Source organism: Syngnathus acus, chromosome 2 (assembly GCF_901709675.1).
Source record: "Syngnathus acus chromosome 2, fSynAcu1.2, whole genome shotgun sequence".
Taxonomy (NCBI): Eukaryota; Metazoa; Chordata; class Actinopteri; order Syngnathiformes; family Syngnathidae; genus Syngnathus; species Syngnathus acus.
Window position 1 is genome coordinate 14697566 of NC_051088.1, and position 27647 is coordinate 14725212.

Here is a 27647-nt window from a genome sequence, read left to right on the forward strand (position 1 = left end):
CATACTTGGCAGGAACTGTCAGATGCTGAGGGAATAGTGGACAGCGAGTTGGCCTGCCATTACTCATCTCTACTCACACATTAGCTGATTCCTGTTTAGTTGAACTTGGAAGGACAATGTAGTAGTTTTTGGGCCTGAAATATATTTTTTCTGATGCCACATATACAAGTTCTATAGGACATTCATCTATTAGTCTAAACTGTGCCACTTTTGTGCACGCTTGAATGCACCATTGTTGAGACGATTTAAAAAAAAGTAACTTAAATGTTAACAAAAATGGCAAAAAAACTCATTCGTTCAGGTTTCTTTATTCTGCCACAAGAGTACATCATCGTCATACACATCAAGAACTAAATATCAAAAGGATGAAAAATAAAATTGAGAAAATAATCTTGAATTTATTTGAGCCTGGAAACCAAGTCACTTCTCCCAGAGAGAAAATATCTTACTGTCACCAGGACAACTAATTACAGTACAAAGATCACGAGATCATACACAGATGCGATTGATCAGCAAGTGTGAAACTTCAATGGCACTTGTTTGAGATTCTCTCCTCCGTTCACACGAACCCTGTTGGTTAAACCTTTAAACAATATCGAGCCCAGGCATATTTTGTGATTTTTTTTAACGCATTAACACACACATACATAATATATACTGTATGTATATAGAGCACAGCATACACAGTAGCACTCATAAATGAAACAGCAAACAGCATGGCAACGATTCCACCTAACATTGGTCAAGTAAAACATTAAATTCAAAATTGTAGTGTTAAGATTTTAGAACATTAGTTGTAAGGTTCATCAGAGTGTTTCAAGTTGAGGAAGTCGTTTTTAAGACAGGGTTTTTGCCCCTGTAAGAATGTGTATCAAGGCAGCAGATTTTTCCTAAATTTAATTCTGCAGCTTCCCCTAGTTTTATTATTGATCCCTGGGGAACAAAGACACCATCACATAAATGGCACACAATTAAACAAAAGGCCAGGCGGCACAGGTACAAACAAAACCCACCAGCACAAAACCCGATTGGATCACACGGTTCAGAGAGGGGGAGAGCGGACGCGTGCATGACAGCCCAAAGCACAGACGTTTGGGGGGGATTAATACAACAGTACAGCTAATCTGTTACTTTTTTTTAATTTTTTAAATACAGCAAGATTGTCCACAACATTTGGTACCATTTTTTTTAGGCAAACCTGAGGGTTTTCACACAACCCATTTATTTCTTCATGGTGGTTTTGTATTTTGTATTTTTTTTTGCATGAAAGAAACGTCAGAAACCAACAACAGCAACACATTGAATAGTAAACACATTTTCTGATTTCAATTCCACTTGACAATAATTGTACACATGCAGTTGTAGTTGGAATGTCGCTTTTGAGAAAATCTCTTTTGTTGTTCAATTTTGCATTTGCACGGTTGTTTTCTCACGAAGTGCTCACTACATTTCAATTTACGGTTGAGCACTAATCACGTTGCAATGGGCTCAATCTGATTTTCAGGGGACAAAAGATACAAATCAAATCATCCGAGAGATGTTTGTTTTTAATGTGCATTTTAGATCTAAGCTGTGTTGCTTCAAGAGCTATTTGGGCTCACTCGCTATCAAGGTTGAGTAGCCTCCAGTGGCGAGTCAGACAAAAGGGGACCGCATTTAGGTAAAGACCAAGTGCTGCTGGTCCAACAGGCATCGGGTGAAGTTGTTGATTGGTCCAATGGCGCTGAGTGACATGGCGTTGTCCCGCCCCCAGAGCAGGTTGGGCCCAAAAACCACAGCTAGGTTGCTGTTGGTCATCTTATTCACTTCGCTGTTGACTGTTACCTGTTAACAGCACGGCATTACGTTTTGAAACTCAAAGGTATAATAATGATTTCATCCATCGCTATAAAACCCACCAAGACAGGTCAGCTGTGTAAACTGGTTTAGTCAAAGTCAATAGCTGGTCAAATATTACCTAAGCTTCATATCGGTTATGTGTTCTGGCATTTGCAAATTTGCCTGATTGCAGATTTTTATTTTTGGGATGAATAAATTTCAATTTTGCTATTGAGCGCCTTGTTCGCAAACAGCAAGTTGGACACATTCAACAGTCGTACATTTAAAAGTTTGGAGAATGTATTTAAAAAATCAAAAAAATAAAAAGTTACATTGGAGAAAAGCCAACATACCTGTGCCAGGAATGTGATTAGGTATCTGAGTGTGGCGTAGTTCTCCTCTGGCAGTGACTCCACCAGCGTCTTCATGACGGTCACCTGACTGTCACTGGGCACAGCTTGACATAAACCAACACGGCAGTTAGTGACAACTCCACACACACCTACCCGGCGACATTTTGGAATGACGCATGGCGAACCCACAGGCAAAATTGACTATGTCATTATAGAGCTGGAAGGTCAGCAGTGGCTCGGGCAGTTCTCGCAGAAACGTCTTCAAGATCACGGCCGCCAAATGGACATCTTCCATCTCTTTGAAGTTGACCGTTTCGCCTGCAAAAAGGGCAAAGGCGTTCAAGAAACCGTATGGAATGTGTTTTGTTTTCACGGCACCCTCCACCAGGTGTCATCTGCGTGTGCTGTGAAGTAAACTGTCGAGCAGTTGGTGAGGAACCTTAGAAAGGCAGCATCTGTCAATGACGTGCTTTTTGAGAATGCACAGAATTAGGCCAAGTGCTCTTGAAGAGAGAATGTTTGAGTGCACGCAGTACCACCAGGAAATGATGTGTCGCTAATACAACACATAAAACACAACATTTCTGAGTGTTTGAAACGATAAATTGATGAGATATAATCAATTATGTCAACCTGAATTATATCGGAGTTGAACCTCCTTCACCAAAGTCACATTGGCGGAACGTCGGAAGATTCCCTCAATCTCCAGACCTGAGAAAAAACACAAATGTTGGACGGAAACAAAACCAACTCAAGCCGCCGTGTAGTTTCGGGTGGTGTTGAATTCACCTTGCTCTGAAAGGAAGCTGATTGTGTCTCTCATCACCACAGGAACCGCGTCTCCGTCTGGATTTCTCTTTCGTAACCTGAGAGACGCATAAAGGCACGCTCCTTTTAACTGCGACGCCTTTGACACCCACAAGTGGTGTTTGCCACGAAAGACAAGAGGTGACTTGCAATTCAAGGGGGACCCCAAAGACCTGGTTGGGGAGAGGAGGACTCCGAGGAGGGGACATAGGAGGCAGTGAGCTTGGCTTCAGGGAGGCTCTCAACTTGTTGTCGTATCTGCACGGATGCACGCACGCCAGTCAGCTTTTGCGGTTATCAGATTTCATTCAAGGCAAGATGGGAATAACAAGCGCTTACTCTTTGACACGGGCTGGAATGATGAGCTGCTCACACTTGACCACGTCCTCCAGCTCACTCAGATAGCTCACGTAGTTGATTTTCCTCCCAAACTTAAAACTACACCCAAAAAGAGATGAGCCAAATAATAATCATCATAACATTGCTACAAAGAGTAAACCTCCACGACAAAGTTCAGCCAAGTACCTGATGATGGGTTTGAAGAGGATCAACAGGGTCTTTATGAACATGGTGGGATGGACAATATACAAGGCTTTGATATTCTTCTTATACCTGGCATAGAAAAACAACAAACACTACTAAGGGAGGGGGGAAAAAAAAGACGTCCGAACAAACATGACTCAAATAAAGATTAGATAGTCACGACTGAGATCACTGGTGCGCGCACGCTAACTCACTTCCTGTCAAACTCCCTGTAAGCATCTCGCAGCCAGCTGAGAGACGGCTTGTTCTCGCTGGTCAGCCCGTGGTGGAAGTAGATCAGGGTGTAGTCGCTTTCAACATACTGGTCCAATGTTCCTTTCAGGTACCTGTAAGACAAAACCTGACCAGATCAAAAACATATCTATAAAAAAAGAACAATTCTGAATACTGTTCTTGCCTTGACACAAACAATTGATCCTAACATTTAAACAACAACCAGTAATCTGTATTTTGATCCCGGCACCCCCAAACTCATTAAATATTGTTAAAAAAATGAATTCATCTTCCAACATGGTTGTCTAAACTAAAAATAAAAAAAACACCAGCATGCTTGAGTTCCCTATACCTTCTATTGCTATCACATACACTTACATCAACACCACATTCAATCGCTTCTTTTATACGGTACAAAAAATGCGAATTATTTACACTGGCATTGATTAAAATGGTACGCCAGCAGCAGCCGTGCACTTCAAAGTCTGCGGTGATGCCGAGCGCCCACGATGCAAAAAGCTTTTTAATATGTCATAAAGGCAAACGCCTCCTACACGACATCATCTTCACACTCAAAAGGTGTTTAAGCTGCAAGCGATGCAATAAATAAAACACGGACTCAACTAACCCTTGTGTATTAAGCCCATATTAATATGCGACGGAGGGTCCTTCGGCAACATAACAAGCCAACTTAAATGGAGCTAACTCTATGTTTCATCCTTATTGTCTAAAAAATATCCAGGCAATACAGGTGAGAATATGTGACATATTTCCTACTGAACTAGGAAAAAGATGGCATTTTGCAACATGTCAATCAAAAGCAGCAATGCATTTGTTTTCAAGCTATTTTCTTTACTCGAAATTTATTTATGTTGCGAGGCAGACCATAAGTACTGATGTATAGTTATATATATAAAAAAAAAAAAAAAGCCCATATTTGGACAAAGCAGGTGTCTGCTGGACAGCGGCGCGATATACTTATTTAAACAGGTAGGTGATAAAACAAAAAGGATTTTATCGATTTTCAGGTGGCTGGAGCCCCGTGTCCCACTAAAATATTCACGCTCCTGCACTGAGCATTCAATTGCATTCTATAACCTCCCCCCAAAAAAACAATTCTTAAATTCTTGATGCAGAATTAACTCAGGGTTTATGGAATGTGCAAAGAAATAAAGCTCATCCGATTTGGCAGTTGCTAGGCTGAAAAATCTACAGGAAAGATTTTGGTCTACTGGACTAATCCTCAAGCAAAGTGCCCAACTTCTGCCATACAATCAAGTTAAATTTACTGTCAACTATTTTTACAGTCCTAGCAGCAAAATTCATAGCTGGGACTGACTCACATCAGCAGCTTGTGATGGTCCAGTTCGTGCTGGGGGGGCATCCTGCACGCGTTAAAGACAATCACTTTTCTGCCAAAGTTGTCGTCGCCTACAAGACGACAACGGGAAAACAAACAGTGAGGACCGATAAGAGGATGAGGTCCGCAGAAGATGGCCGCCGCTACCACTGACCGGCGACTTCGATGATTTGATGCCGGGCGATGTCATAGTAGGGATGGTCCCAGGGTAGGTGGGGGGAACTGGCATCAAACTGCTGAGAGATGTCAGTCTCTGACATAAACACACATGCACACGTCAGCAGTTTTAAAAAAAAGTTGATGATGATCTGTGAATGTTGAGTTAATAGTTGCATAATGTAAACGCCGTATATGCATTCATGTTTTTTAAAATGATCTTCATTCGGCTTGTGTTTTACAAACTCATTCCAGCAAATGTAACTCTGCAAAACACATCCAGTTCCTTCTCCATTCAAGCATCTTGTTTGTCCAGTATTTACGTAAGTAGTATTCTTAGACGAAAGCATGATGAAAGAAGGCAGCTGCCAACAGCGGTCGTCCCTCACTCCACCCACACATCATGCGAGCGAGTCGATTATCTCAAAACTCAAGCATCAACAAATAAATATTGATATTTATCTTTCCAACCTTGTTAAATAATTGTTGAAAATTACAAGTGAACAAAAGGCTCATTTACTGGACTTGGCCACACTTTTCCAACGATACAGATAATGTGTTTTCATTGACAGCAATTATGAATAGAGATGCAAGCAGGTACAAAACTGATTTAGGACTAGCTTCACTTTCTAGAAATATCACCCGACCCACTCACCTGACTTGCTGAGAGTCGATTCATCCGTCGGCCACTGCTGGTCCTCTAAAGTGGCCAGCTTGAGGTGGCCCAGTTGTGCCGTCGTCGGGTCCTCGCTCAAATCCACAAGCAGCTCCGAAGACATTGCACACCGCAGGATGGCGCAGCACGCAAGCACTCAGATGACACCACGTTTAAGACACACACACACGCACACTCAAACGCACGCTGTCCTGCAAGAGACAAGTGTTGTCTGTGAGATACATACGGCCATGAATCACAAGCGGCCAAGTTCATTTGACCTTTTCATTTATCCTACTTTATGTGAGATGTAATCTTGAGCAGTGTGGTTTTACGCCGCTGTAAACTACAACCATAATAATATACAATTATACCACAATGTTAAATCAACACCTCTTTGACCTTGCCAATAAAAACTAGGGCTGAACAAGATAGTCGAATGGAATTTTCTAAGTGCAAAGACCTTGGTATGCGTATCTTAGTTATAAGTTGACATGATAAAGGCACTGATTATTTTTCATTATTGACTTGCCATGTTTTCGCCACATTTTGGTCGATTTTTTTGAAGTTGTCGTCGTGAAAGCTTGACTGAAAGTCAATGTTTCAAAAGTTTACTCTAACTGGAGTAGACAATCTTTCACATGACTTCAAGCGTTGTTTGCCTTACTTTTAGTGTAAGCCTTAAATTATTCTGGCAATATTGAATCATTCAGCGCTAAACTAAATTCTCCTACATTTCTTGTAGAATTTTGGAATCACTACTTGTTCCGGATCATATTACAATCCTTCGATTGTGCAGGTGTACAGACTGAAGTGGCCGACGATAAGATACTGTCCAATGCATTTTACTCTTGTCACATATCAACTTCAAACACTCTTTACCAACACATGCATCCACATACATCCCCCAACCCCCACGCTGTACCCAGCCCCTAATGTGTGGCATAATGCTGGTTGACAGAGCGCTGCTTTAAATAAATGCTGTTACTAACCAACAGGCATAGGCCATGTCACCGCTGCTGGCCAACCACAAACGACCGCATTTGTGTAGTTGCTCACTCACACACCCCACACAAACAGCCAAACAGCCAAACACACACACACACACACACACACATAGCGAGTGATCACAGCGCAATGACCAATGCAATTCAGGACATTTGCATTTTTTCATGCTGTGCAGCATGGTCCGTTTTTTTCAGCCTGTAATTTATTCACATAGTTGTTTCAAAACAACAAACTGGAAAGAATACTTCAAATGATTATTAAGGCACATGACTTTTTCTACTGCCCATAATTTTGTCCTCTGCAATAATCTTTCATTTGTGCCAGTTAAGTCGAGTTTATAGGGCATTTTTTTAGGGCATTTGAAGCATTGCATTACCATTGTCTCAGATTTTGGGCCTGTATGAAAAATTGGTGGGTATTTTTAACTAAACCTTGTTAGATCCCATTGTCCAATTTGAAAAATTCTTACATCATTGTACTGAGGTTAAAATGTTATATTTGGGGAAATATCAGTTAAAGGATGGTTATGAGAGCGCTTATGGAATATGTGGGGAAACTAACTATCAATTGACTATAATTTTTAATGCAATTGGAGGAGGAGTCCAACCATGCAAGTTGTATTAGTAGAATAAGGCTAAATTCCCATTTCCAAACTGAAGTCAATCAATTCTTTATTGCATAAAATTGAGCGCATAAACAGAGCCACTACTTGGCTGCAGTCAAGACACATTTAAATTTGAATGAATTGCTTCAAGACATTTGTCCATCAGTTTTGTATGCTTCTCCTAATTAGGGATGCAAATAAGCTGAAGGCAAGAAGTGCAAAGTGCACACTGGTCTTCGTAAACTTCATTGATGGGGACTCTAAATAGACCATAAATATGAACGTGAGTGCGATTGGTTGTTTGCTCGCCACTCCAAAGGGTAACTAGTTCTTTACCCAAAGTCAACTCAACTGCAACCCAACAAGGACAAGGTTGGCTGGATTCACGGATGTAGATACCTCGGGATCAACATCCCGTGCTAACATTGCATCCTGGTTACGTCACATTTTTGACAATGCATTTTTTAAAAAACGAAATTACAAGCAAGTGTCACGCCTCGGAGAAACGCTGTCACGCAAGAGCAGAAATGATCATATCAGCCAATTGGAATGACGCTGACGTCTACTTCCAGTGCAGAGGCTAATGAAGCTAACTTTAGCAGCCCTAGCTTGTAAACACAAGCATAGCTACAGTATCATCCTCAAAATGCTATGACCATCGGTCCGGAAAACAAACACTAATACATCATTAACTCACAACCTCCCTAGTCACGTTTTCTTAAGATCGGAAATGATTAAGCTTAAAAAAAAAAGATGATCGTCGCATATAATTGCCATGTAAACATAAAGCGCGCAAGGAACAGTGCGTCAAATTGCACGCGACTACAACACGTTCATATTCAAACAATTACACAAAGGATACTTATCATAAAAGGTAATTATATGGCGTTTCTATTCACCTGAAGAGCTTTGTGATGATTTATCTCGCAGCACTATGAACACACAAACAAGCAACGTTACACCTTTTCCGCTTTTACACTTTCAAAATAAATGGTTGTCTTCCGCTCCTTACCGTTGGGCATTTTCAAGATAAAAGTGATCTTATAAGTGTGGGTGCGACCCCTTGAGGTCTGACTGGGAAATTATAATTCTTATGCTACAATCGAGGAAAGGTGGAAATCGGACTGATCCCACTTGGATTGACTTCAAAATCATCACTTATCAGCAGACCCCAAAACGTCACAACATTGCATCATGAGAGAGCATGCCATTTTCAACACTTTAGATTATTTGTAAAATAACAGCAACAATATTAATACTATTAATATATTGATATTATTAATATTGATTAATATTAATATACCCACACATATGGACTGATTGACAGTATAAATTGGGAGGAGGGGTACATTTTGACAGCAAAAAATGAAATGTGACTCATGCCCAGTCGCTTGCAATCAATCTTCCACATACATGAAAGTGTGACTTTCCATTTAGAGTACTGATTTGGTTATTAAAATATTATATGTTAAGTGACACAAATACTTATTTTTGAGAGATGTACTAAGGAGTTTGAGAAAGAAAATGCCTTTTGCAGGAGAACCTTGATATTCTACTCTTTGCACGAATGGTTTTGAGAAACACACACTGTTTTGAAAAATTTAATTCTGATGTGGGAAATGTAACAAAATGACTGCGAGCACAGGAAAATACTTGTTTGGGAAGACAAGAGCTGACCCGAAGAAAGGGTAAGTCACATGAGCGTGATTTCCAATTTTTCGACATTCTCAGTTGTGCTGGTATTGAGTAACCGAAACGGTTGACACCGGTTAGCTGTTTAAAAAGAGGAGCAGCCTTTAGAAGCAACTGGAAGAAACATTTGTATCTCACTAAGGTAATATAACATTTACATTTCACATGACACTGAATTGTGCAAGTCTCTTTTCTGACTTTTTACCCTTTTTATGCAAAGTTATGTCTTTTAACTGTGTGTTTTTACTCCAAGTCACATCAGCGCTTGTAGAAACTTGCATGCACACGCTTCAGTGAGATAACATTGGCAACTACTGTTTGTGAGATCCCCCCCCCCCCCCCCCCCAACAAAGGGGCACTTTTTATTTAATATTTTTAATGGGAGAGGAGGGGTGGCTCTTGAATGGCATAAATGATTGAATACTAAATAAAATAAATACTGATAATGTTCAACTTAAATATGAACATGTTTAAAATGTTATACTTTTCAATATTGTTTGGGATGCTGGTATATGACAAACCAAAAATGTTATGCTTGATTACAGCTTTTCTTCAATTCCCTATTAACTGCCGCGGAAGGTTTTACAATTGGAAATGTTTTAAAAATGACCCAAGCTGAACTTCCCATATAAATTTATTGCAAACTTCCCATTGTAATAGACCTTACCTTGAGTTTATGCAATTTCTTTCTCAGTACTCGGTTTTTAAATTAACAAATGTGTTGCTTTAACCTGCACAATGTAATCTTTCAAATTAATTAATCAACATTTTATTTTTCACTGTCAGCTTCATACCTTAGACTGTGGCTGAGGCTCCTTCCTCTTCTTATCAGTGCATGCGTTGCTCTTGCAGTCAAAACTGTAACCTAACCTTGCACAATTAGTTTTTACTTCTGCTTCATTATTCAGTAAAGAATAGTAAGCGGCTGACAAAACAAAAAATAATATAAATGTTGAGAAAAAAGACCGCAGGCATAAGAAAAAAAAAGGAAGTATCCTGATTAACATAGTGTAGGAGTACTTACACATTTACCAGTCTTTTTTTTTTTTAGAAAAAAAAAAGGTATCCGTGCTTCTACTTAAGTAGAGCACATTGCTACCTGATCTCCCTACGAAATGCATTTTGTCGTCCAGCCATAAATCCTGAAGAGCATCCCTATCATGAACGATTGGCGAATGCGTGAGGTTGTGTACAAGATGTGCCATTTTCAAATACTTTCTTATTTTGAATTTCCAATTTCAGGTGTAACAATGAAAACTGCGGTGTGTGCCGTTCTCCTCTTGCTGGCTTTTTCTCAAGGTATTGAGTGTTCCAACATGCTACAGTGGCCATTAGATACTTTGCCAATAATAAAAAAAAAAAAATCTGCAGCATTCTCAAATTGAGAATAAATGAAAGAATGAAAACTCAGATGTAATGGGGATACAAATGTACAGTGTCTGGCCACATTTTGATGTTGTCACATTTTGTTGTTTTTCTAGTTGAAGCACTGAGGTGCAACTACTGTTTCTCAAAAGGCAGCAATCTGTGTAATCCGACTAGCATCCAGACTTGTTCCAGATCTGCTGATGCCTGCGCTGCAGTTATCCTTCAAGGACCTCTAAGTAAATTTCTAAGTTCGGGTTTGTAGATGCCAAAGGAAATTTAAGTGTGGTCAGAAATTGTGTGTGAATGCTGAGAGATGCTCTCAAGTGACTATGGCTATATGTCATTTATGACGACCCCTGTTGAGGTCTGACAGAATAATGAATTTTTGATTTTTTTCATTTCATCGACCAACACTGAATGAATTGTATTTATTATTTCATAGTCATCTAATTCAGTTTCTCTTGACTTCATTGCAGGCCAATCTTTCCGTCAGTGCATGAACATGGCTGTGTGTCAGGGCTACATCAAAACACCCGGCGCATTCGCTAATTGCTGCAGCACAGACCTCTGCAACTGAACGCCTTGACTAGCAGTCACTTTGCAAAACGCTGTTTGCTTTTTGCTCATCTCACATGCAAATAAAGGCTATTTCCTCTGAGTGGAAACAATTATTTCAAGTAATTTGCCACCTCACGCCTAGATAGATCAGTAAAGAGACTAGTTAGAAACAACTTAGTGTGATTTTTGCAGTAAATATCTCAATTCTACACTCCGCCAGGTTTTTGTGCCTTAAAAAAATACACTAAGATTTATCATATTAAATTAGAAAGGAAAAAACACAATGATCATCAAAACAAGCAGATCCAAAGCCATAATGATCGAAATTTCCTGAATCGTATTGCCAACTGCATTAGTTGGATATACCCCACACCAGATTGGCACCCCACAAACTTTACCAACTAGGTCTGAAAATCTAACAATAACCACTTCATGGCATCACTCACTACTCTGTTCACATGCATCAGTTCATGCGATCCACCCCATGCAGCAAATAGTTGGATGGACCTTTTTCAGTTACTTTAAGGATTTTGAAATAATACTAATTCAGTAGTACATTAGGTGATGTTTTTTTGTGAATAACCAGAAACCCAAAGAAACCTTACTTGACATTTGGTGACGGCAATCCTAGTACTACGCACTCCAATAAACAGCATGGAGAGAACCAACCGTCTTGTTTTACGAGGTGAACCACATTGACTGGGGCTTCCCCTAATAGCGAGACCCCAGGAAACATGGTGGAAACAACCATCTGGAGCCTGGAGCTTGAGATTCCCACCAACATTTACGATTTGTATATTACATGCACGGCGGTCCTGACATACTGTAAGACATTTCAATGCTACAAATTCAATTCATACAACTTGAGTCGCCCATCTATGCTAATCTCTCTGAATGTGTTGCGGATCTGATTCTTTCTAGTTAGGGTCAAGGGTAAAACATTATTCCATGTTTTTGTCATAACACATTTTTAATTTTCAACCTCAGCCCTCTAATGAGCAAATGCATTTTATGATACTGTTCATATGTCTCCCTCATTAAGACAAGTGTTGTAAAACACGTGCTAGTGGAATCCCAGCATGAGAGCGCAAGTTTGAAGTAGCAAGGCAACGTTGGCTCCTCGTAAGCACAGCGGGACGTTCGGCAGCTCAAGCGAGCCTCATATTATGCCCCTGACCTGCAGAGGATTTCCTCAGATTTTCCAATGCATCATTTTCCTTCTTGCCTCTGGGTGAGGAAACTGGTGCGACCTTGATATGTTTGCAATTATTCCGTAAAATCCATTAATGAAAATATTTGGCAGCTTCCAGTTAACATCACTGATGGGATTCCCTACAAAATGGCCACAGAATGTAAACTTGGCTGCATTGTGGAAAAAAAAAAGTTCCACCTGCGTGTTTTTAAACAGTAAATCCACCCAAGACATCCTGCCATTTAGCAGGAGAGGTGTGAGAAGGTTTTCACAGCTCAACAGCAAATCTGCTACAGCTGCAAACAACATGGCAGAATTTTTACAAAACATGCAACAGCAATAAGACTTTCCATGTTTTTTTTTTTCTTTTCATGTTGTACCCTCATTCATTATTTTGGTTCATTATTTTGATCCAGCAGATTGGGTTGATTTGGGTGCTCATCATAATCTTCCACATGTAGCCTTTGAGTATCGGAAGTAGATACAAGTGAATCTTTATCGCTCGCAACCCGTTTGGCGGCTATGCAAAAATGCCTGCTCTAGGAGTTTGGTGATTTTCATCAGTGGTGGCAGTCGCAGGACCTGGTGATGACTCGTTAAGAAATTGAAAAAACAACATATGACAGCAAATCATTTTGGTCCACAGATTGCAAGTGGTCCACATAATTGTGTGTAAATGGATTCAGATACTTGGATGGGCATCCCTTGGTGAAATGTACACACCTCCTGCATATATGGCACTCCTCCCCCAGCTATAAATTTTTGCTCCAACTGAGCTTCTATCAAACGACTCTGTCGCTGCTCCCTCACAAACAGGACAAGAATGCAGGCTACTGTGCCACATAGGAACCTGCTCGTCCTCCTCTTTGTCTCTGGTGTATGTACCAAAAAGCTCCTTCAAGGTTCCAACCATGACAGCAAGGATGGGATGGCCTGGCTTGAGACTTTTCCGAGGGCGAGGTGCACGTCCCGCTGCTTGAGTTTGCACAGCGTGGCAACACTGCAGGTAAACTCAGTTGTCCTATTAAAAAAAAAAAAGTGATTGTCGATCTCCATTCAGTCCTTTTGTTGTGTGAATTTGTCAATTGCATTTTTGCAGTGTTTTTTTTTATCCTTTATGTTTAAATTATTTGGACACAACGATGATAACTACAACGCCTGGTCAAGTTTTATATATATATATATATATATATATATATATAAAATTATTTTATTCATGATTTTTTTTAAATCAATGTTAATGCAAAACCCCTCTTGATTTTGAATGGTATCCATCTCAAGATGGTCAAGGAAGAGCAGGTGCATAGTAATATATTCTTCTTTTCAATCATCAACAAGGTTTCAAGTTATCAACCAATCAAATCATTCGAGAATGATCTGCATCTCTGTGGCTCATCACCTTCCCAAACTGGATGATGCAGCCAGTGTTAAACTTTTTTATGATTGTGTTTCATTCAGCAAAAAATGTGTCAAAGGGTTCAAGTTATCAAAATTAAAATATATAATGTAATTTAGGCAAACATGACTTTAGGCCCTGTTATATGTGCTCATTGGCATAGTTTTGTTTTTATTAATTCACTCACCAGCGAGTTTGTAACAAAACACTCAAAATATGATTGAAATCACAATCTGGTGATAACTTTAACCACCCCGAAATTTTTTTTTCCAGGGAACCATCATTAGTGACCTATATGAAGAACCTCATTTTCCTCTTAATCAGACCTCCCATTTTTCTGAATAAGTGACACATTCATACGAACTCTGTAGAAAGTTAAACCCTTCTATTATGTTAATGATTTGCTATTGTGTTAATGATTCGCTCTGCAATACAGTGAGGGGTGTGAAATTTAGTCTTACAATAAAGTCTCTATTTGTCTCCTTTCAGAACAATGGATCATTATTCTGGTGTCGTAGTCATAAAGAGTGCGCAAAGGTAGGTTATTTTTATGCAATACATTTTATCTCATGCAACTTGTCGGCCGTCTATGCCATTTGAGATTCACGCATATGAGCTCATTCGCAAAAACAATTTAGTTACAGACATTAAAAAAAAATACTATTCTAAGAATATCTATTTTAATGTTCATTTTGAATTAGAGGGACAAACATTGAATGAATTCAAGTGAAAAAAATGTATTTGAAAAAGGTATGTTTATAAGGGAGTGTATGGATTGTGGGGGTGGTCTTGAACGTCACACCCCCAATGGAGGTGGGGTTAACCATATTTCCATTTTTTTAAAATTATGATCGTTTAATTCAATTTTTTTATTTCTACTCGGACACCTGGCAAACCAAAATTCTTACGATTAAAAAGCACTCTGCACTTTGGTAAGGAAAATGATCTCACCGACTGACTCAAATATCTTCTAAAAAATTCATTTGATACATACTACATACTCTGGTCTTCCGCCCAAGGGTACTCTACATGAGTCATGTCTACCCTGGCTAGAGCTAATGTGCAATTTCCTCTTTGCGACTACAAATGCAGACTCCTATTCAACACTGTTCAATAGACTAACGTCAAGTGGGAGCAGTCCTCAAACTCAGCCCAACAGTTCCCCCTTTAACTTGAGGAAAAGATGATTGATATCATCTGGGAATGGGGCAGAAAAGGAAGCATCGCTGAGACTTGCAGAGGCAGAGACTGCACAAGAAGTGGCAATGTCACTCTGTATTAGCGAGGCAATTTCTTTTCGAGGCCCACAAGGGAAGATGAGAGATGGCGAGCCGAGCGTCGCTTTGTCAATTGGCCAGCACTGTACTTGATGTGCACATAGTCAGCCGACGATATCTGCAACTATGAGACAACAAATTGTGATGTTACCTAAAGTAGTGTTTAAAAACATTTTACAAGGAGCACATAGAAAAAAACTTAGTTCTCCCAGACAAATGATTAACATTAAAATACCATATCATGGTAGGCCTAATTATTCATTATTCAACAGGTTTCATTGGAAGAAGTTTAATATTATTGTCAAGCACAGTAACGTTTTTAAGTCATACTTCTTCCCAAGAGAACTATAATGTGTAAAAAACCTTTTTAACTCTAACAAAAGTGCGATCCTTTCATGTGCCACTACGGTAAGAGAAATCATGTTTGGGACTTTTATGTTCTTTGTTAGTGGGGACAGCGTTTGGTTTTAGTTTTTGAATAACTGTATCAGTGGTCAATCAAATGTTTCAACAAGGAAATGAGGAATGTGGACACAATCAACATTCTTTTGGAAGGTGTACATTTCTCATGTTCTAATCAGCTGTAATTACTGTCATTGAGTTACCCACCTACATTTTTGTTGAAAATTTCTGCTTTTCAAATGCAAAGGTGTTGATTTTGTGATATTTTTACCAGCTTGGCACTTTCTATTGCCACTCCCCCGTGGTGAGCACGAACTGGCAGTCCTGCACTTATCTGTGACTGTAATTGAAATATATACTTTTGTGGAACAGCTTTGTCGATTGTTCCGGTGCCTTTTAAATTGCTCCATGGGGATGAATGAAGTGGCTCGGAATGAATCTAGTTGAAACTAATCATGGGAACATGGCAGTGAATAAAAAAATGAATAAAAGCTCTCTCACTACGCTCATTGAAGGCAAGTTAACCAAAACTAATCTGAGGCGACTTTCTATCATAATTCCACACAACCGATGGCAAATCTGTACCCAACAATGTTTCTTAAAAATAGATCCATTTATTATACACGTTGTGCGAAAACGAGAATAAAAAAAGAATGCGTTTTGTTAATCATAATGAAACTTAACAATAAACAATTTGTTTTTGTGATTATTTATTGATTTGTTGTGTGGACTAAAGTTAAGCATGCAAATCGTATTTGCTCAGAAGTCTGTTCATAACTCCACGCAATGCTTCTTGATTTCTCTTCATTCAAGGTTATCAAACTGACTTTACTCCAATAAAGAGTTGAGATGTGAAAGAAAACCCTCCAAAATGATTGGAGTTCAGTTCATCAAGTCTTCTTGAAAATGTTTTCCACCTTTTCAAATAACTATCATTCATCCGCGTGTTAGCCTTGGACTGGGAAAAAAAAGAGACAAAAACTACCCTTCACTAAAACCAAGATATGTATGTCATTATTCCACAGCAATGAATTTATTTTCAATGCAATAAATAACTGCATTATGAACCGATGTATATATGAGTCAACATTCACAGACATACCAATTCACTGAAAAACTAAATGTACACTAATTCAACCTGCCTCTAAAATTAATATTTCACCCTCTTCTCTTCAACAGTGCCTGAATCCCTGTCTAGACGCTTGGTCCACAAAAACCAAGAGCAATTGCAAAGAGTCATGTGAGGTAGTTGCATTCTAACCATGTTTGATCTTTTAGTATTGAAATGGTAGATGATGTAGTGCTTGTCCCGTTATTTATTCAAGAAATCGTTTCCCGTGGGCCACTGGGAATGTGTGGCCAGCTGTGAGTTCCTCCAGACGTTGATGAAGGTGAAGCAAGGTGGCTGTCCACCTCCGAACAGGGCCACTGGCTTCGCGGCTGCCTGCGTGGACGGCTGTGATCGCGATGCACAATGTCCAGCTCAGAAGAAGTGCTGCTCCAACGACTGCGGTCACACATGCCAGTCTCCACAAGACCTTTACAAGGGTGAGTGTGACAAACCTGGATGGAACATCAAGTGGAGACCCTTGTACTTTTACTGCTGATTGACGGCTACCATTAATCTGCCAGGGGCTCCTCTGAAACCAAGAAAGGAAATGAACTTTGAGGAGGTTCTCCTTGGCCATCTGGAGGTGCACTGGTCCTGCAGGTTCAATATCTCAGCTGAGCCTGTGGTCTACATCCTGCAGACAAGGTGGAACTTTGGCATTCAACCCAATGATGATGCTGCTGTTTCCTGGCATGTGGTTACACAGGTTAGTAGGCCGCTTATCCATGTGAGGCGTCATGTTGTGTACAACGACTACATGTTGTTGTTAAAGCCTAACACCATTCTTGATACTTGGTAGACCACAGAGCACAAAGCCCGTTTGAACGACATCCGACCTGGCCGCTGGTACCAGTTCAGAGTTGCAGCTGTCAATACTCAGGGAACTCGAGGTTTCACCACTCCTAGTCGACACGTTCGTTCCAGCAGAGGTCAGCAACAGCCCTGAAATCATAACCCTAGTTTGAAACCCTACTTCAAAACCCTAAGCCGAGTTTGATAAGCCTCTTCAAAATTCGAACCCTTTTTTGAAAATCTACTTTGAAACCTGAACTCTCATTTGAAATCCTAACCTTAGTTTTAAACCCCAATTTGAAAGCCCAATCCTAATTAAAACTCGAATTTAAAACCCTCACCCTAATCTAAAGCTAACATTGGAGGTATCCTTTGCAACTCTGCATTCTTTTCCGGAGTGTCTTGTAACTCAACATCTCCATCATCAGAGCCGTCTCGTCCTCCCGCACCAACTGAGCTAAAAGCGACCAACATAACCTTTGCTTCGGTCGACTCGGTGAGGGTCACACTACACTGGAGCATGCCTGGAGACCTCGATGTCCCTGTTCACCACTACAGGGTCAGCTGGAGCTGGACTGCTATTGGTCAACCCTCCATTTCCTCCTTAGCCAAGAGGAGGAAACTAGTCAGTGAGGTAAGGGCCGCTGAGACCACTTTGGTTCTGAAAATGGAGGAATAGGTCTTGCGAACTCTTCTATACAGAGGTGGGCCATCCTAGAGGGCATGCGGTCCAACCGGACGTATTCCGTGAAAGTACAGGCTGTATCCTACTTTGAGCAAATCCAGCTGAAAGGACCTCGAGCTATCGTACACGTCAGCACTCAGCTCAGTATGTACAATGTGTGTCTTATTTGTTATTGTGTGGCTCAATATTTGAGCTTTTTATCTGTTCTAAAGATGCAAAGGCCCAACTAAAATCCTCCGCGGCTGACAGCATTCATGTGGGGACACCGTTCTTTCAAAATGGACAGCTTCAGGTTCACATTTACTGGCAGAGCAGCACAGGTGTGGAAGAGTGCATGCTTCATTTTACCAGTGCAAATGTGCCAAACGTTATCATTGAAAGAAAGCCAAAACGATTTGTAGCAATAAATATTTGGGATAGAAATTTAACAATAAATTCACTCGGACACGTTTACAGCTTTGGATGAAATTAAGAGACCGAAATAAAACATGGACTCTTTTGGCATTTTGATTTTCTGCATATTAATGTTTGAAATGCCAATATTTGCATTTAGAATGTGGGAGTTGAATTTGACAGCAGGTGAGGAATACAATGAAAATGTTCATTGTAGTACCTATTAAGCCCACTAGTAGATTGCATATTTTGTGGTGTAAAATGTTTGTACTTATTTTATATGTTATTTAAAAAGTTTAAATCATTTAAATAATAATTTTTTAAAAATCATTTCATGAATTTCCCGTCTTATTCATTGCCTAGACCCTTCAGTTGAATACTACAAAATCCAGTGGGTGCCAGAGTATTGTGAGCACAAACAAAACACAGTGAGAGAGAAGACCAGCACACAGGTTGCATAACATTTTTCAAATTTGATAAATGTTGAATAAAATGATTTGGTTTCCAGGTGGCATTTCGATGTGGCTCTCCAGTGATGGTTGAGCATTATGTGGAACTTTGAGTCCGGTTGGCTTTGGAAATGCATTTAGCCAACTGCTGTAACTGAATGTTGCCTGTTGGCTTGATCCCAGGAAACCTTCGCCACCCTGCAGGGTTTGCTCTTCTCCTGTAAATACAAAGTCTTACTGCAGCCTGTCAGCAGGACCAGTCGGCCGCTATCCAGGAGCATCTGTTTCCGGACGCCTTCCTGTTCTGCCATCCAAGCCAAGAGTCCAAAACCCATGGCCTGTAATGGAGAAAGACGTGAGGGAACTTTCTGTTTGAAGCATAGCAGGCATCAGTTCTAATTTTGATTTTTATCACATGAATCTGTTCATGCAGTGACTCCTCAGACGGCTTTGATTGAGCCAACCAACCTGACTGTTTCCTTCAAGCTACGTGGTGGTAACCTGTCTGCCATGTTTAACTGGGATGTGTCAGCTGGACCATCTCGACGTCATCTAACTGGCTATCAGGTGACTCTGGTGGAGATCACGTCAACCAGCCAATATGACCAATCCCAGATCTTAACCCCGGTTAGTATTTGTAAAAACAGGGGTCATTCCAGATTGGAGGACTTTTTCTGCACCCTCAACGAAACATTAAATAATCCATGCACAGCGTACAGAAACATGCACTTTTGTGGATTATTGTTGTTTTAAGACCAGTTAGCATAGTGACTAACACAGCTCGCATGCGCAAAAAAGTTAAAATTAGCATTAATTCACAACCCTGTTTACATAATTAGGGTAATGAATTTAGTATTTCCATTAATAAAATTGTGCTTATTCAATTGGAGTTTATTAATCCAGCAATATTTTACTACATATACTATGCACATCAACTAGCTATGCACACTGACTTCATTTGTTGTGTATATAATTATATGACAATATATTTAATACAAATTTGACTCTGGATGGCTGAGCCGGATAAATCAAATTATGTGATGGTTTATTAAATGTTTTTCTTGAAGACGTAGCAAATAAAATATTTAAAATACCGTAATTTTCGGACTATAAGTCGCGGTTTTTTTTCATAGTTTGGGTGGGGGGGCGACTTATACTCAGGAGCGATTTATATACATATATATGGGGTTTTTTCACTTTTTTGGGCATTTTATGGCTGGTGCGACTTATACTCCGGTGCGACTTATAGTCCGAAAATTACGGTAAATCATTTTGGGGGGGAACAATGGTATCCACCAATTCTGGAATGACTCATGCAAAATTTTACTTTGCTTGCTATCGTTCATCCACCTTCCGTGTTTACTGTTTTCACACACAGGACATTAATGTTCTGGAAGTTTCTGACCTACACCCTGGCAGTGTCTACAAGTTGGATGTCCAGGCCCTCACTGCAGATGGTGAAAGTCCAGCCATCAGCAGAACCTTCCAGACTCCAGGATTCCAACATGTGTTAAGGCATAGAAAATATGAGTGATAATCCAGCAAGATGGGCAACATGGCAACAATTAGCCAGCCACTGACCTGACAACCAATTGTAATGCAGGACATAGTCTCCCTAGTTCTAAGGGTGACCTTAAGTATAAGCTCCAGAAATGCAACAGTCAAATAATTTCTTCCTTCCATCTTTCCAAGTTGAATAGCTTATATCGTAAAACGGTGAATGATAGTTCATGTTAATTATTTCTAAGTTGTGTAAATTATGTACATAATATTTTCCATCTAGATGTGTCCACTAAACCTTGGGATAGCTATTGTACAGATTCAGTAGAGAACCAAATATATCCTATGCCCACGTTTAGTGCATGCATTCTAGGATTTGCCGCTTTTTCTTATTTTGCCCCGAGGATTGTTCCGCCCGTGTCCTTGGTGCACCGAGTCAATGCAGTGAAATGATTGCAACATGCTTCATTGACTTGCATGTGCACACCACACAAGTTTTGGGCAACATTGATTCTCTTGCATCAGCTCGGTCTACTGTATGATACAGAGAATGAATCGTGTCAGTGGTCCTAATTTTTCCTTCTTTCTGGTGATTTGTATTCTAAGGCTGATCCTGCACCTGTGGGATGTGCAGTCTCAACTCTCCAGCACTAAAATAGAAAGATGACCCACAAAGGAGGTTCATGCTGAAATCAATCATTTTAAAGCACATGTCAAAGTGCCTTTTAAAGGAACAGAACCTCCACAAGCTTTTCTGGAAAACACACATGGATCAAGAAAAATAATCAAATTTAAATGTGTTTAATGAAACTGCACAGACAGGGCCGGCCCTAAAATTTGGGGGCTCTCAACTAAATTGTGTATGTGGCCCGAAAACACAGCAGCCAAATCGCATTGTGGACACCTGACTGCTAATTTGTTCTGTTGGCCACACACACACACACACACACACACACACACACACACACACACACACACACACACACACACACACACACACACACACACACACACACACACACACACACACACACACACACACACACACACACTCCTTTTTCATCCGCCGGGAGGCAGTGTTGCTGTCTCAATTGAAACGTTTCTCGTTTAAAAATTGGCAATTGAAAAATGGAAAACAAACCTTTTTTTCTATTTTCTGGACGTGGATTTGTTTGACACCCCTGATTAAAAGGGGTAATAAATGATAACATACGATTTAATTGTTTCACTTCTGCTGTGCCAAATTGCTTAACACCTTCAAAAACACAGACATTTTGTCTTCCCTGTCTCTATCTTTCTTCCAGTACATTTGAGTGCGTATTCTACTTGAGAAATTACAGTAGTCCACATCTATATGTTGATGTTTAGATGTTCCTGATGCTTTTGATTGTTTGTTTCTTATTCTGGTGTCTTGATTCTGGTGACATTATGAAATGTCCTGAGCAGTCACGAGGCAGACAACATATTTATTTATTTACATATTTCTATCCACATTACATTGATGACATATGTAACTATGTTGATAGTATCATAATTATGTTAGAATATGACATACTTACAATGTTGAATTAAGTGAATTGAAGCTTCAACCTGAAAATGCAATTAACGCCCTTGTCACCTACCTGCCAGAGGATAATCCCTACTGGCTTTTTGAGTGACACATTATTGCAGAGGTAGTTTAGGTTGAATAGAAAAAAAAAAAGTGTACTTCCTTTTCAGGGCCATGCCGGTCACAATTTCCAGTGTATACACTTCATATTGGGGATTACTTGCTATTTCAGTGAGTTTAAATGATATCTGACAGAAGGTGCCTGAGGTGAAGATTTGCCCATTTTCAACGCTCCACCTCATTTACCTTCATCCCTAAAACATTCAGACATTGTTGTTGGAGTTATCTTGTATTTTAAATATCTTACTTTGCTTGAGCTAAGGGCTGATGGTAAATGTATTTTGCCTGAATTACAAACTGAAAGAAGCTCAAAAAGGGGTGGGAAGGCATTTAAGGGGAGATCTATCACAATAACATAAGATGAGCAGAACCCCAGCAAGGATACCTAAGGGACAATAAACTGGATAATTAGCCTGCCAAACCACTTGACAAACTGCAGATCATTAAGTGCCTCAGTCCTTATGATCGATATCCATTTATCTAAGTGCAACAACAACAATGTTGACTTTACCTTTTAGGAGAAAATGTGCACATTTAAGACCCAAATTTAAGCATTCATTGAAGTTTTAGCATAGGAATTCACAAAAACACTTGTACACATTTCATTGTTTCATAGTGACACATGAAATGCACAAAAGCCTTGCGATACGTGTTTAATTCATTGCGTTACCATCCTTTGAATAATCGCAAACGTTTTCTATATCTATAATATTGTACAGTATTTCTCTGCTTCAATTCAATTGACTTTGTACTGGGACTTCTGATGTACGAACCCAGGCCATCTGTGGGCACAACAAAACAGATTAACTCCTCAGTAAGTTCCAGTAATACTGGTGATTCTTCACAGAGGATAAAGAATTTGTTGAGTGTGTTGTTTCACTTTGTATGTTCAACTAATCATTGTTTGAATAGTTATGACACTGATGTTTTACTAGCTCCATCTATGGCGTTTCTCTTATGTGTTTGCATTAAGCTAGCAGACTAACACAAACTTGTGGGGTTGAATTAAATGGACAATGTGCAGTTCTTTTAGTTGTATTCTTTTTCATTTTGACAGGAATCTTTAACTGGGAGTGGCATTCAAGAGCTTACAGTAAGTCTCATTTTCAAAGGGTTGTACTTTATTTGCAAAAGGAGACATGCATATGTATACACACACAAATGCATACAGACGCACACTGAACAGATGATTTTCATTTATGGAATATGCGTCCCTCGACTGAGGAAAAACTCATCATGAAATAAACAAATACTGAAGTCAGCTTCTCAAGTGGGCCTGCCTCTGGGAATCCCTTTGACTGTTTCATTAGTCGGAGTGAATTTTACTGCATGATGGGATAAAATAATACATGTGAGCTGGGGAATACTTTGCCTCTGATGTCTTGATTTCAAAGAAGTCACAATTAAGTCTCATTATCACAAGCAGCAGGTAAGCTCACATAATGGGGGACATCAAGTATTTTAACCATCACTGCAAATCAACATCTTACAAAAACAAATGTTGACTCCACAAAATCGAATGTGCTGTGGGACTTCTCGCTAAGAAGAGCCGACCACATCTGAGAATGGATGCCTGCCAGTCTCACAGATCAATGCCTAATTTGTTTGCGTGCTTCTTAAAATAAGAATGTGTGGAATAACAATGTCACATCTATAGTCTTTCCCTGAGAAAAGTCCTTGCTTTCACTTACTGGACCAAAAACAGAACCAGGTTAACCTACAGAGTTATTTGGAATGAAATTAATTTCACACCATTTGTCCTGACTCCCAGCTGTCAGTCTAGCACATCCAACCCTTCGTCTTCAGGAACCTCAAGGCGTCATCAAAACCCTCCTGACAAAGGAACTGCATTCTGTTGGTAGGTGGCGGGAACAAAGCCTGGTTCAGTCTTTTGATGTTTTCCATCGAGAACTGTGGAGAATACACCGCAGCCCATTTGAAAACAATGCACCAGCCTTCCGGACAACCTCTATACTTTTCTGAATCTTGAGTTATGTGACATAGTACTATGTTGATTACCAAAGGAGCATATTTTTTAATTCCCTTTGACGGCTGTCATTACGGCGTGAAAGGCTCTCATCTTCCTCCTCGCTACATTAGTAGGATTTCTTAGCAAGAAGCAGGTTTTTGCATCAGACTGATGACTAGCTCTGCTAACAGCTGCTGTGTAAAAAAAAAAAAAAAAAAAAGGCAGTTCCAGTGACATTAAACATCTCATTCGAGTTGCAAAATATATAAATACTCGATATACAAGTGAACACATTTTGTGCACAGCACTACTGGTTAGGAAGTAGGAAGGCTTATGAACAGTAGATACAGTATATGAACATACATACCATTATGTTCATGTTGGCCAGTCTGAGTTGGGACTTGAATGCATGGCCCTTGTGCAATGGACTCACATCCTGCTGTCCAGCGAATGGGGACACTGTGATGGTTCGGCCCACAGGCAGGATTGGTAGGCTGTCAGTGAAGCCTCCATCAATCCATTTCTACTCACAAAGGTGAATGGTTTACAGTCAGGTCTGGTGAATATTGAAATAAGAAAAATAGGTGAGAAGGTCAAATACCTCTCCTTGGAACTTGACCGGTTGGAGCCCAGCATAGACTGGCACAAAGCTGCTGGCCAGGAGTGCCTTAGGGGAGCATAAAACGGGTCAAAGACAAATCATCGTTGAATATTTGAACTTCACGGGTTGAAATAGTGCCAGTAATATTGTGTGCGAGATTGATTTAACTGAGCCATCATGTTGACAACATACAAAATCGACCTAGTTGTGATTTGTTTCATTGTTCGTGCTTATTTTGGTGTTTTAATTGGATTGAAGGCGGTTGGTTATATTTTGTGGTTATATTTTGGAGTGAAAAGAAGATAATTAGTTATCTAAAGATTCTGATAGCTCAGACCGTACACTCTGATCCTAATTTTTTTAATTGTTTTTAGCAGGATCCCGCTTGAGACCACAGCGGGAAGCGAGTTGCAAAACTGATGACCACAGTAGTGCTGGGAGGCAGCTCACAGCGAGCGGTGACAAATGGGTAACAAAAGAAAGCTTTGTCTCTACTCATGTTTTCTACCGGTAAGTTCACACGATGGCGATAGTGTAATCGAGACCCTTCATATTGTAACAAGAGGTTCAAATGTTTAAAAACAAAAACTCAAGATTGATTCGTCATGCCGACAGGGCTGGGAAGGGAGAATTCTCAGAAAAATGTTTAATTGTGATGACGCTACCTGAGTAGACATTGTGAGTGTAGTCATTAAAATGTGTCCTTTTCGGCGTGTTACTGTTGGCTGCGCTTTACATATTCATAGAAAAAAACAACAACAACCACCAGTAAATATTTGCACCTGTATGAGGTCTTCTCTGGAATTAAACCGGGACACAATGAGGTTCTTGCCACTTCTGGAATGAGTCAATGAGACATGGAGGCGATCAGATGCCAGAACGTGCGCATTAGCAGGCAGCATCTCCTCAATTCCTTCCCTGCAAAGTGGCAGATACTTGAGTCAGATGTCTAGTTTTTTGATTTTCGCTACTTCAGTTGTTTTTATTCAATATCTGTTGAGTAGTTACCGCAGCTTTGACATGAACTGATATCCAGGTGTGAGTGCTCCAAATCTCTGTTGTCTTACATCCTCAGCAAAATTGTATGTAAATTCTTTGCAGTGCTGAAAGAGAAAGAACAGAGCAGCAATATGCTTATGAAATATTTAATAACAGACCATTTAGGTTTTTCTAGAGGGCTTTTAATTCAACACATTGTGACAAATAGTAATACACAGAGGTAAAATTTAAAATGAAATTGAATTTTTTTACCCAATCTCATGTCAGCGTTTTGAATGTTAGAAAGTGGTTGACCATTGTGACAGATTTACTGAATTGGCTTTTTAGCTCAACTGCAAAGAACATTTGTGTTCATTCAACAGACTTTGTTGTGCAATTGTGTTCTTATACTGCCATGGTTTTATTTTCTTGACTTTACTGGCTACAAGACAATTATGCCCCTGCTGACATTGAAATACAGCACAAACTGGTAGGGGGTTAATACCTGCCATTGTGTATGAACGGTTGTATTCTGGAATACGCCCTGCCTCAGCTTGAAGCAACCGATACACAACACAACAATAACAAAGTAGGAGGAAAGTGGAGAAAGTATTCGACCGCGCACATGGAAACCTATAATTATTTGCAAACACCAGAAATCTCCACCATCTAAAAGCCGCTGCTTCGATGGGTCCAAGTTGTTTTTGTTTTTTCAAGTTTGGCTAAGGTGTGCAATGAGAACTCAGATGTTTTCTGTGGCTGGAACTATCCTCTGACACAAATTAGGATATAGAATCTATATCCTAATGTGTCAAACTCATTTTATTCACGGGCCACATTGTAGTCATAGCTTCTTTCGGAGGGCCATTATGACTGTCAACCCAAATAAATGTATGAGCACCTCATATTATATACAGTAAAAGCTACAAAACAAACTGACAAATAAATCATTTTCAAATCAGACGAGTAAAAACTGGTCAAATATTAAAAAAAAAGATATTATTAAAAGTGAAGACAATTTGCAATTCTAGTAATGACACGAATCTGATGCACAATTTCTCTTCGCGGGCCACATAAAATCATGTGGCGGGCCGTATCTGGCCCCCGGGCCTTGAGTTTGACACATGCCTACCTTGATTTTATTAGGAGCCGTAAGCATGACGGCAGCAACAAGGGCCCCAGCTGAAGACCCTGCACAGGACTTGAGCGAGACGAGCAGCTTGTCCCCATGGCGAAGAAGAGCTCCCGCAGCTCCCAGGTGGTAGATGCCCAAAAAACCACACGCAGCGAAGGACAGATTGAGCACAGTCATTCCTGAAAGAATGCATAATGTCAGAGTTACTATTTTTATTAGTTTCCAAGTGTAATTACGTCCGAGTGCAATTAGAATTCAAACGTAGTGACTGCGAACGTTTGACCACGAAAAGTTAGTCAAAATTAAATAGTATGTTTAGATCATGCATACGTACGACAGACTGTACGTGTTGTTCTGTGCAATAATGCAACAGGAAACATTTGTAGTTCCGGCTAATATTTTCAAAATAAACGTTTTGACGCCACACGGGGGAAAAAACCAAAAATACAGATGACGTTTTATGAGTAAAAGATGGCCATACTTCTATTAAGTGCACTACCAGAAAGTGACACTAGGGTTAATGTGCAAATATCTATTGACTGGTAAGAGTAAAAGTCACTTTGTAGTACTTGAGTAAAATTCTTAAATTAACTGAAATTTGAAGTACTTACTGACATCACTTTTAAGGCTCAAGGTATTTCTTTTTTTCTCTTCATGAGCTAAATCAAGGCTTGACTGATATGGGGGCTGAGGAAATCATTTATAAATATTTTAGAATATCAAATCAATTCTGGAGTGGTTTAAGTGGGGCAACACAGATTTTGCCCCCTAGCCCCGGTGCAGCACCATGTAACCATATAACCAGTTAATTATATACCTAAACGAGCCAATGATAGCGACATTGATGTTCTGACTTCAGCGGGTCAATATGAATTCAATTCTACCGAACCCTTATGTGCTTCTTCGGGTTGGATGGGGAGTATTTAAATGCCAGTACGTATTTTGTCACTTTAAGGTAGGTAT

The 27647-nt window shown here is 39.9% G+C and overlaps 3 protein-coding genes across 6 annotated transcripts; 1 reads left to right on the forward strand and 2 right to left on the reverse strand.

Annotated features, from left to right (window-relative positions):
* Positions 1-292: 292 nt before the first annotated feature.
* arhgap1 (Rho GTPase activating protein 1) lies at positions 293-10024 on the reverse strand. 3 transcript variants are annotated; one of them, XM_037273956.1, is made up of 13 exons: positions 10004-10024; positions 5906-6117; positions 5249-5347; positions 5078-5165; positions 3716-3847; positions 3504-3590; positions 3318-3416; positions 3129-3236; positions 2961-3037; positions 2805-2882; positions 2361-2489; positions 2172-2275; positions 293-1824 (listed from the first exon to the last, which is right to left on the reverse strand). In XM_037273956.1, the coding sequence occupies exons 2-13, from the start codon at positions 6027-6029 to the stop codon at positions 1657-1659; spliced, it is 1293 nt and encodes a 430-aa protein (XP_037129851.1). In that variant the 5' UTR covers positions 6030-6117; positions 10004-10024; the 3' UTR covers positions 293-1656. The 3 variants fall into 3 exon arrangements, with proteins under 3 accessions (XP_037129851.1, XP_037129857.1, XP_037129844.1); XM_037273962.1 differs by lacking the exon at positions 10004-10024 and adding an exon at positions 8417-8526 and having other exon boundaries at positions 5915-6117; XM_037273949.1 differs by lacking the exon at positions 10004-10024 and adding an exon at positions 8417-8526.
* On the forward strand, positions 8980-20707 carry LOC119135915 (anosmin-1-like). Of its 2 annotated transcripts, XM_037273926.1 has the most exons (17): positions 9174-9351; positions 10452-10508; positions 10691-10813; positions 11054-12366; positions 13144-13333; positions 14213-14260; positions 16582-16647; positions 16728-16950; positions 17035-17219; positions 17313-17442; positions 17734-17939; positions 18008-18134; positions 18203-18310; positions 18747-18835; positions 19016-19187; positions 19266-19459; positions 20211-20707. In XM_037273926.1, exons 4-17 carry the CDS (start codon positions 12302-12304, stop codon positions 20364-20366), a joined length of 1959 nt encoding a protein of 652 aa, XP_037129821.1. In that variant the 5' UTR covers positions 9174-9351; positions 10452-10508; positions 10691-10813; positions 11054-12301; the 3' UTR covers positions 20367-20707. The 2 variants fall into 2 exon arrangements, with proteins under 2 accessions (XP_037129830.1, XP_037129821.1); XM_037273935.1 differs by lacking the exon at positions 10691-10813 and having other exon boundaries at positions 8980-9351.
* A 2392-nt stretch (positions 20708-23099) lies between these two features.
* Positions 23100-27070, reverse strand: LOC119135944 (patatin-like phospholipase domain-containing protein 4). Its single transcript, XM_037273975.1, has 7 exons — positions 27019-27070; positions 26682-26863; positions 25580-25674; positions 25354-25489; positions 24572-24637; positions 24338-24493; positions 23100-23912 (listed from the first exon to the last, which is right to left on the reverse strand). Exons 1-7 carry the CDS (start codon positions 27062-27064, stop codon positions 23781-23783), a joined length of 813 nt encoding a protein of 270 aa, XP_037129870.1. The 5' UTR covers positions 27065-27070; the 3' UTR covers positions 23100-23780.
* Between the last annotated feature and the right edge of the window lie 577 nt (positions 27071-27647).

Coding starts and splice junctions, on each gene's coding strand:
- arhgap1 (XM_037273956.1), bottom strand. CDS start 6,029: ATGTCTTCGGAGCTGCTTGTGGATTTGAGCGAGGACCCGACGACGGCA. Junction 2,276..2,360: donor TGACATAGTCAATTTTGCCT/GTGGGTTCGCCA, acceptor GTTTATGTCAAG/CTGTGCCCAGTGACAGTCAG. Junction 1,825..2,171: donor TAATCACATTCCTGGCACAG/GTATGTTGGCTT, acceptor TGCTGTTAACAG/GTAACAGTCAACAGCGAAGT.
- LOC119135915 (XM_037273935.1), top strand. CDS start 12,302: ATGCCCCTGACCTGCAGAGGATTTCCTCAGATTTTCCAATGCATCATT. Junction 18,135..18,202: donor ACACGTCAGCACTCAGCTCA/GTATGTACAATG, acceptor TCTGTTCTAAAG/ATGCAAAGGCCCAACTAAAA. Junction 18,311..18,746: donor TTACTGGCAGAGCAGCACAG/GTGTGGAAGAGT, acceptor TTCATTGCCTAG/ACCCTTCAGTTGAATACTAC.
- LOC119135944 (XM_037273975.1), bottom strand. CDS start 27,064: ATGTTTCCTGTTGCATTATTGCACAGAACAACACGTACAGTCTGTC. Junction 25,675..26,681: donor CGGCTCCTAATAAAATCAAG/GTAGGCATGTGT, acceptor TTTCTCTTTCAG/CACTGCAAAGAATTTACATA. Junction 25,490..25,579: donor CAGTTCATGTCAAAGCTGCG/GTAACTACTCAA, acceptor GCCACTTTGCAG/GGAAGGAATTGAGGAGATGC.